The 10,014-nt window shown below is 47.3% G+C and overlaps 1 protein-coding gene across 1 annotated transcript; it reads right to left on the bottom strand.

The window, feature by feature from the left end:
- Nucleotides 1–1,530: 1,530 nt before the first annotated feature.
- On the bottom strand, nucleotides 1,531–9,199 carry RDH5 (retinol dehydrogenase 5). Its single transcript, XM_053375216.1, has 4 exons — nucleotides 8,884–9,199; nucleotides 7,485–7,743; nucleotides 4,207–4,370; nucleotides 1,531–1,845 (listed from the first exon to the last, which is right to left on the bottom strand). Exons 1-4 carry the CDS (start codon nucleotides 9,197–9,199, stop codon nucleotides 1,622–1,624), a joined length of 963 nt encoding a protein of 320 aa, XP_053231191.1. The 3' UTR covers nucleotides 1,531–1,621.
- Between the last annotated feature and the right edge of the window lie 815 nt (nucleotides 9,200–10,014).

Raw genomic sequence — 10,014 nt, forward strand, 5'->3', positions numbered from 1 at the left:
ATCTCAACTGTGTCAATATATTGCCATACTGACCTTTAACGTAGCCTACAAAAGCAGACAGAACTTGGGCTGAGTTCTGTCTGGTGTGATGAATAAGTAATTTGCAGCCTGCTAGGAGGAACTTCTGTGTAGCTGAAATCTCCCTGGGTTGAGGTCACAGGAACAGGAACTATGGCTATTCTGGAGAACACATGAGCTCTTCTTCTTTGCAAATAATAATAATAATCCCCTAGCCACCAGCTATTTCAGTATTCTCATGTGATGAATAACCATGCCTTCTTACGCAAAGCACAGTTACGTGTTTATGGTAGGATTATTCATGCTTTTTATGTCTTTGGGTATCCTGCCTCTCCAAAATTACGAATGAGTGCATGCATTCTTCAGTAGTGATGTCCATCTAAAAACCTACGCTTTGGGGCTAACTGTGCCATTGATTGAGGCCCCAAATAAGACAAAAGAAAGCAGTACAGTACAGGTCTTGTTGCTTTCCCCTCATTCTGTGCTTCACTGGTCCTGCTCGCTCAGCACCTTGCAACTGGGATGTCTTCGCACCTTTGGGGGGAAAGACCCATACTCTACTTCTGCAGTGGAGAGATGAAGGGTTTCAGCTTGGCTGAAAATTCCAACTCCCTAATTCTGCATATGTCAATAGCAAGCTTGCATTTAACCCAGTGGTGATACGCTCTGCCTCTGCACAGGACCAGTCCCTCTCAGTTGCGCATATTCAACTGGGGTACAGTCGTCTTTTTATGCGTGTTAGCCAACTAAATTTATCTATCCCCTTTCCAAGTAGATCCTGGCCATCTTAAGATGAGGAGGGGAGCCTTTTCTATATCAAAGGCTGCATTTCTTGTGGGCGATTTCAACTACCCGCATGCATTTAAACAGCCCTGCCCCCCCCCCCGGTTGCCACCTGGGGTCTCACGTGGCTGAAACAGCTAACTTTCAAGCTATATAGTCTGGTTAATTCCTGAGGTCCTTTGGAAGTTTGGGGTGGGGGTGGAAGAGAAAGAAGAGTTTGAGCTTCCCTGAATCAGCTTCCGTACTCTGCAACTATTGCCCTGTAATGTGTTGACTCGTGAAAGTGCCATGAATTTCGCGGACTGATGTAAAAGCCCACCACCCTCAGCAACTGCCCTGTATAGCGTGCTCTTGATCCTCAACCTTCGAGGATTCAATGCCAAACTGTCGGGAGCATCTCTTGCAAAACGTTGCTTTAGAAACCTTTAAAAAACCACTTCCCTAGACAGTTCAGCTGCTGCAATATCCTCTGCTTCTAATTTTGCACTGGTTGACCAGCTCACAATGAAAGCTGCAAGTGTGGTTTCTCCCTAATCGTGCTCCCAGTCTGGATTATTGTTCCCTTCTATATGGTTGGTGCCTGGCTTAGAAACACCATGATCTACAATAATCATGCTTTTTTGGAGTACTGTTGAAAGTTTCCACAACACCCTTTGATCTGCGGAAGAGGAGCAAGCAGGCTGGGCAAACAGCTTTTTTTCCTACTGACAATGACACTTTTATTTCTTCATAGTTCTTGCGAAGGAATGTGGTCTGTCTGATTGACAGCTGGTCCACAGGCTTGGTCCTGGAGAGAGGTGAGCTGTGAGGTTCGGGGAGTCTAGCGGGCCCGATGGGCTGGCTTGGGTAGGATGGTAGCCAAAACAATGTCCACCATGAAGGCAGGTAGATAAGAGACTGGCAGCCACACAAACTTGGCATCCCAGCCAGCGCTATAGCGGGTGCGGGGGTATTTGGCCTGAAGGGCATGCTCCATGCAGTTGGTCACTTTGCTGAGGTCTGGGTCGCAGATGATGTTCATGATGAACTTCTGGACTTTCAGGTCTGTAGAGAGGCAAGTATAATTGCAGTCATCAAAAACAAAAAGAGGGACCATTTTACGAACTGCCTGCCTATCTTTGCCTGCCCAGTGCATCCATCCTAATTACTATCTACCCTCTTCCTCCTCCTCACACCTGGTTCCTGGTTTTCCTGGTCTTGGACCTAGTACTTCAGATCGAAATCAGAATTTTTGTGCACATGCTTGGCATTTTGTAAAATTTGCATCTATGTTGGAAGTCACATCTGCACAATCCTTTTTTTTTGGAGTGTTTGTAACCCTATGGCTCCAGAGTACTTTGATGGCTTTCGGAACATTGTTAAACTCAGATGAACTAGTAACTGGCTCTGCGTGCATTACGAAACACGTATCTCGGATTGCACCACGTGTTGGTTTTGCCCAGGGGACATGACCTCTTCTTATCTGAACTTAAAATTGTGAACAGAGGCACAGTGTGGTGTAACGGTTAAAAGTGTTGGGCTGTGACCTGGGAGACCAGAGTTCGAAACCACACTCTGCCAGGAAGCTCACTGGGTGACCAGTCACTGTCTCTTGGCCTAACCTACTTCATGGGTAGCACCTTAAAGACCAACTAAGTTAGTTCTTGGTATGAGCTTTCGTGTGCATGCACACTTCTTCAGATACACTATCTTCATGCACACTTCTTCAGCATGCACACTTCTTCAGATACACTTCTTCAGATACAGTGTATCTGAAGAAGTGTGCATGCACACGAAAGCTCATACCAAGAACTAACTTAGTTGGTCTTTAAGGTGCTACTGGAAGGAAAAAATTTTTTTGTTTTGACTATGGCAGACCAACACGGCTACCTTTCTGTAACTACTTCATGGGGTTGTTGTGAGGATAACATGGAGATGGAAGAACCTTCAGCTCCTTAGTTGTGGGTGAGTGGGGGGAGGTGTTATATGAACGTAGTGAGGAAATAAAAAATGCAGTCACCTCTCTTCTGTAGCAGTTGATTTTCCCCTAATCCCATGCCTCTAAATAAGTGTACACCAAGGATTTGATCCTTTTATAAGCCTCATTATGAAACTGGCAGATGTCTTCATGCCTGAGCCGCGCTGCCCAGCTCCAGTCTTAGAAGGTGAAAGATTAGCTTGAGCTTACAGAGTATATCTCTTCCTTCCCACCCACCTCATATGAGAAGTTGTGCATGCCAAGACATTACCACCAAAGGAAGGCTGGAGGGAGGGAACTCTGCAAGCACCAGCAGTCCTAGCAAGTTGTAGTGTGGGTTAAGGGATCCAGTGCTAGCTCGTGTTGGGAGCCTCTACCAAGGAACTAAAGCACATACTTGAACCATGGAGAAACCATTGCAGGATTGTGCTGCTTGGGAGCTGACAGATGAAAGATAAAAGTGATGGTTAAAAAGAAGAAGCTGAAACAGGGTTGGAATTTGCTGCAAGTAATGGGGTGTATAGGGACGTGGGTGGCGCTGTGGGTTAAACCATAGAGCCTAGGACTTGCCGATCAGAAGGTCGGCGGTTCGAATCCCCGTGACGGGGTGAGCTCCCATTGCTCGGTCCCAGCTCCTGCCAACCTAGCAGTTGGAAAGCACAAAGTGCAAGTAGATAAATAGGTACCGCTCCGGCGGGAAGATAAACGGCGTTTCCATGTGCTGCTCTGGTTTGCCAGAAGTGGCTTAGTCATGCTGGCCACATGACCCGGAAGCTGTACGCCGGCTCCCTCGGCCAACAAAGCGAGATGAGCGCTGCAACCCCAGAGTCGGCCATGACTGCACCTAATGGTCAGGGGTCCCTTTACCTTTACTTTTAATGAGGTGTAGGGGAGAAATAGTATGGATAGGAAAATTGGCCTTCCATGTGTTGTTGGACTCCATCCTCCATTAGTCCTGGCCGGCATGGCTGATAGTCTGGGTCTATGGGAGGTGTAGTTCAGCAGCATCAGGAGGGCCACAGGTTAGAATCATAGAATCTTAGAATTGGAAGGGACCCAAGGGTCATCTGCAATGCAAGAATCTCAGCTAAACCATCCATGACAGATGGCCATCCAGCATCTGCTTAAAAACCTCCAAGCATTCTCCCTCTTCCATGTGACAGCTCTTAAGGCATTTGAAGATGGCCATTATATCTCTCCTCTGTCTCCTCTTTTCCAGGCTAAGCATACCCAGCTCCTTCAAGCGTTCCTCATAAGGCTTAGTTTCCAGACCCTTGATCATTTTGGGTCTGGAAACTTAGGTTAGTCATTCTTGTGCTAGGGCTTGAATTAAGTTCTTGCTGCTCTGTGCCTGTTCTGTTCTTTTGTACAGCTAATGGCCCTGTATTTCAGGAACAAGATCTAACCTTGTTTTCCCTCCAGCAGTCAGTGGCTGCACTGGTACTCACAGTTTGGAAAGAAGTCTTCACCATAGCTCTGCCGAGTCTCGGGGCTCAATCGGTCCCAGAGTAGCCTTAAGGAGGCTTCTATTGATTCAAGGTTGGTCACAGCCGTCTTGAAGAAGCCCGGCTCCACAATAGAGACCTTTATCCCAAAATGGTACATATCCCTCCTAAAAAAGAGAAAAAAAGAGGAGTTTCATATTCCATACTCACCATTGCAAGGATTAGGAACACACTCCATGAGCTTGCCATGAAGGGGTTGAATAATAGCGAGACTGGAGACGCCAGTATGTTGCAATTTCAGCTGAATTTGGGGGAACTGCTTGAAGCATCCTTTGTGTAGAGCTATTTCCATTGCTTTTTGTTTGATTTGCTCATTGCAAACAGCTGAAAGTCTGTCAATTCTGACAATAAACCTGATTTGCAATGGAGAGGGGTTGAATAAATTTGATTGCAACTGTAAAGGTAAACACAGCCTATATCAAGTGATCGTGAACATGTGTGTGTGTACATATGTCTTCCACCTTTTTTTACTGGCTGGGCTTCTACCTTTACTTTTTGCATAAAATAAGCTTAGAGCTCTTTATTTCCATTATGGGGGAAATGCAGCTGCTGAACCTATTATTGTGCAGTGGCTAAAAGTACAGGATTGCCGCCAGCAAAAAAAAACTTGGCAACTCCAATGTTCGGCCAGCACAAAGAGGGAAGCGCAACACCCAAGCAGCTTCCTGTTGTAGGAAATCTGCCCCTCTGTGATGCCACACTTGACTTTTGTCATCAAAACAATTCCTTTTTCCTATATTACTTTATGTCGCAGCTTAAAATAATTCGGAGCCCTAGCGTGATTGCACTGCTAGAACCTGGATGAAAACCTGGGTAAAAGCCATTATCAGTGAACCTTCTCCTTCCTGGCAATTGTAGCAGCTGTGGTATGGGAACACAAGATGGAAAAGGCGATGAAGAAGTCTCTTGCACCCTTCCATATCTAAAGATCCGCTTTAAAAAAAAATCTGATTTAATGTATACTGTATACTGCCACCTGTTATGTGATTTCACTCGTGCTCTCCTGTTAGGTTCTGGTTTAGCCCAGGGTGGTGATGCAGAGAACTGATACACTAATTAATTGGCAACCAGAACAGAAGATCACTTCCACTTGTTTGGATGGAAGTGCCATGCTGAGACTCGCTGAACTGCAGGATGGGAAGAGACTGAATTGGCTTCCCCTAGGTTGAAGCTGCAGAGTGTGTAGGCCGAGATCTGAAAAGGCATAGCTTGAGATTGGGCTTTGTCTCAGCATCTAGTTTCTAAGTGTGGAGGTCTGGAATTTATGCTGAGGGACAGGCACCAAATGGACTGATGCATTTCCCAATTGCAGAAGTGTGAAATCCATGGGCTTGCATCCAGCATTAGTCACGCTCATAGTAGACCTGTTGAAAACAACTAATTTAAGCCCATTAATTTCAAGGGGTCTACTCTGAGTAACACTTAGTTGGCTACAACCCATCCTTTCTAGATGTTGGACACTGACTGTGTTCAGATGTGACGCTAACGCCATGGCTCAGAATGAGCTACAATGCTTCAGAACTGGGCATTATCCTTCCAAAGGCAAATACTACTCCTTTCCCACCAGCAGGAGGAGCAGTTGATCTAAGGTGTTTCTCCCCTCTGTCAGTCTAGCTGCTGGCAAAATGCAGCTATAAAAGGAGCTTGAGGCTGAAGGAATTGTCAAAAGTTGTTGAGGTGTTTTTTTATTTTTTAAAAACGGTTTTTGTTTTGACACTGCCGACATAGGTTGCCACATATCCGGATTTTCCTGGACCTTTTTCTTTCTTTGCCTATTTCCACCTGAACACTGCTTCCAACTGCAGTAAAAAGGTAAAGGTAAAGGACCCCTGGATGGTTAAGTCCAGTCAAAGGCAACTATGGGGTTGCAGCGCTTATCTTGCTTTCAGGCCAAGGGAGCCAGCGTTTGTCCACAGACAGCTCTCCAGGTCATGTGGCCAGCATGACTAAACCGCCTCTGGCACAATGGGACACAGTGACGGAAGCCAGAGCGCAAGGAAACGCCGTTTACCTTCCCGTTGCATCAGTACCTATTTATCTGCTTGCACTGGTGTGCTTTCGATCTGCTAGGTTGGCAGGAGCTGGGACAGAGCAACGGGAGCTCACCCCGTCAAGGGGATCGAACCTCCAACCTTCTGATCGGCAAGTCAACTGCAGTATTCCGGCTATGTCTGCGAACTTCCAGGTGTATAGGGTGCCACAGAATTGAGCAGAACAGAAGGCAAGTGGTGCGGGTGCCAATTTTTTGGCCAGGCACAGGGCACTGCTGAAATCTGAAGAGGGGGCCGGCTAGCCCAGGACATGTTGTTGCTTGAGGCAACAATCCCTATGGCCACTTCCTCTGCTGAGATCCAGGCCCACTCTCCTCTGCTGTTTCCTCCCCTGCCATACCTGTGCTGCTGCACCCCCAAACCCCCCACCCCCCGCCACTGTGCTGTGGTGGCGGGAGGCAAGGGCATGGAGAAGGTGGCAAGCAGCAGTACAGATTAGCTGCATGCTCCCTGGACTCTGCTCTGCCACCTGAAGCGATTGCCTCACGTTGCCTCATGAGTGGGCCAGCCCTGCGAGAGGATGTCTACTGGAATAAAGTAGGCTTACTGTGGAGGGCAATGTAGAATCAGTGTCACATAGTTGTTAGGGTGTCAGGCAAGGGGACCTGGGAAGCCAAGGTTCAAATTCCCCTCCCTCAGCCCTGAAGGTTATTGGGTAACCTTGGGCTCTCAGCCTAACCAACCTCGCAGTGTTGTGGCAAGGATAAAATGGGAACACAGGAGAATCATTTACAGTGGTACCTCGGGTTACATACTCTTCAGGTTACATACACTTCAGGTTACAGACTCCACCAACCCAGAAATAGTGCTTCAGGTTAAGAACTTTGCTTCAGGATGAGAACAGAAAGCATGCTCCGGCGGCGCGGCAGCAGCTGGAGGCCCCATTAGCTAAAGTGGTGCTTCAGGTTAAGTACGGACCTCCGGAACGAATTAAGTACTTAACCCGAGGTACTACTGTACATGAGCTTGAGCTCCCTGGAGGAAAAGTGAGATATAAATATAAAAGAGAGAGAGAGAGAATGTGAGAAAATGAGATAAACAGGAGGAAAAGGGATGGAAGAGAATATAAGGGAGCAAAGGACCATGAGAATCGGATGTGGGAAACTGGATGTGGGAAACTTGACAGTGGCTATGGGGTGAGCACAAGCAAAGCCCTACCTGTTCTCCTACCTGAGGCTGTCGGAGAAGGCCTCAACAGTGTATTTGGAAACACAGTAGCCACCGCCATTGGCTGAGAGGCGACCCAAGACGCTGGAGGTGTTGACCACTCGGCCACGTGCCCGTTTGAGCAAAGGTAGGAAGGCCAGAGAGACCTCGATGACCCCAAAGGTGTTGACAGACATGACCTTGCGGTAATCCTCCACGCTCATCCATTCTGTGGGGCCAATGGGGTTGGCCACACCTGCGTTGTTCACCAGGCCAAAGAGCCCTGGAGAGGGAGAATTATTGGGGAGGGGGGAAAGAGACAGATCACACCTTGGCTTTATAGCATCCTGTGTTTTTTGCTGTGGGGAAAAAAAGATGCTACCTGAAGTTGCCTTATAATGAGTCAGACTGTTGTCTCAAATGACCTAGTACGGTGTACTGTGCTTGCCAGTGTCTCTCACACAATTTCAGGTGGAGGTCTTATTCAGCCTTACTACCCCTTTTTAATGAATGATACCAAAGATTAAGCCTGAGAAGTTTCGTAAGCAAAGGTTTACTATAGGGGATAAAATGCTGAGTTACCAACAGCCAAAGCTTAGAGATCTGGTTTTAAGAGTACAGTCGTACCTTGGATCTGGAATGCCTTGGCTCCCGAAAGATCGAAACCCAGAATTGACTCTTCTGGTTTCCGAACAATTTTTGGAAGCCGAATGTCCGATGAGGCTTTCGCAGCTCAGAAGCCGCGCTTTGGTTTTCAAATGTTTTGGAAGTCGAACAGATTTTTGGTACAGATTCCATTTGACTTCCAAGGTATGACAGTATACATTATTCTATCTCACTTCCCTACCTGTAAAATGGGTATAATTGTGACCTAAGTTGGGATCACAATATACACCACACTGTAAATTAAAGCTAGTAATAAGAAGCTGCAACTCGAGCATTAATGAGCACATGTCGTGCATGCAGAATGATCTAGTTTCAGTCTCTAGGAGACTGGGGAAATACTCCTGTCTGAAACAATGAAAAGCCACTGCCAGCCATTGTTGACAGTATTGGGCTATCTGGATCAATGGTCAGGCATAAGGCAGCGGCTTAAGTTCAGCAACAGCAGCAAAGCAGCAATTTGTGCTGTTACTAGCAGTTGTGCTGCTATCTTAATCCTTAAGCACATTGGTGTACAGCCAGGTAAGCAGCCCTGTGATTTTTGAGTAATGCAGTCAAATCCCTGCTCTTTTCAAGAGCTTTTCTTGTCCCAGCTAGAACTGCATTGGTTGAAAGCTGCAGTTTTAGAAAGTTGACTTCAGCGTCCAGAACTTTTGACTTTTCTCCTCCGTGTTTTCTGTAGAAGCACAACACACACTCAGACCTGACTCACCCCACTGCCCCCCCACCCCCCGGATCTCTACCGGGGCGAGAGACTCACCTTTTTCTCCCACTTCACCTTTCACCCACTGCACGGCTTTAGAGATGCTCTCGGAGTTGGTGACGTCCAGCAGGATGGTGCGCAGGTTTGGCGAGCTGGACCGCTGCAGGTTATCAGCCCCCTTCTGGGTTAGGCAACCTGCCAGCACCTGAAAGCCCTTCTTGTCCAGGCGCTTGGCCAGCATGTTCCCGAAACCCGTGTCGCAGCCTGTGATGAAGACATGCTTGTCCTTGTAGGAGCTCAATGTCTGCCGGTCGCGCAAGAACCAGACCACAATCCAGAGGATACTGAAGAGCAGCGCATAGCAACACAACATAGTAGAGTCTCGACCAAGACCTGCAGGGTAAGGGAAAATGGGCAAGGTAGGCTGAGCACAAGTAAGTGCTGAATTCTGCTTTTTGTTTTAAGGTCCACAAGGAAGATCCATCTGTCCTAATCACATAGGCCAGGCTCTAGTGGGAAACCTAGTGTGTTCCTGGACTACATCTCCTATTACCCTACACCAGGGTTTCCAGTTGTGTGGTTTTTTTGGACTACAGTTCCCATCATCCCTGAACACTGGATGATGGGAGTTGTAGTGCAACAGCTGGAGGAAACCCTGTCCTAGATCATTGGCTGTACTGGAGGGCAGTAGATTCCCAATCCCTGAGGATCAGTAGGCTTCTGATTCTAGAACGAAGCTGTCTATTGATATTGTTCTGGTCTGCTGTTATCTAATCAGTCATGTTAATCACTCTTGAGAGATTCTCAACCCTGGCCTTTGGCAGCTAAGGTATTTTGTTTTGTGAGGTCCACTTCTTTGGCTGAATTTATATCATTTTGTAATGGTTAAACATGCTTTTTTAAAAATGTCACTGCTTATCTGTTTTTATACTGGTATATAATGTTAGGGACGCGGGTGGCGCTGTGGTCTAAACCACAGAGCCTAGGACTTGCCAATCAGAAGGTCGGCGGTTTGAATCCCCGCAACGGAGTGAGCTCCCGTAGCTCGGTCCCAGCTCCTGCCAATCTAGCAGTTCGAAAGCACGTCAAAGTGCAAGTAGATAAATAGGTACCACTCTGGCGGGAAGGTAAACGGCATTTCCATGCACTGCTCTGGTTCGCCAGAAGCGGCTTAGTCATGCTGGCCAC

The sequence above is a fragment of the Podarcis raffonei genome, chromosome 2 (assembly GCF_027172205.1).
Source record: "Podarcis raffonei isolate rPodRaf1 chromosome 2, rPodRaf1.pri, whole genome shotgun sequence".
Lineage (NCBI taxonomy): Eukaryota > Metazoa > Chordata > Lepidosauria > Squamata > Lacertidae > Podarcis > Podarcis raffonei.

Coding starts and splice junctions, on each gene's coding strand:
- RDH5 (XM_053375216.1), bottom strand. CDS start 9,199: ATGTTGTGTTGCTATGCGCTGCTCTTCAGTATCCTCTGGATTGTGGTC. Junction 7,744..8,883: donor AGGTGAAGTGGGAGAAAAAG/GTGAGTCTCTCG, acceptor CTCCCTCTCCAG/GGCTCTTTGGCCTGGTGAAC. Junction 4,371..7,484: donor GCCTTCTCCGACAGCCTCAG/GTAGGAGAACAG, acceptor TCTCTTTTTTAG/GAGGGATATGTACCATTTTG.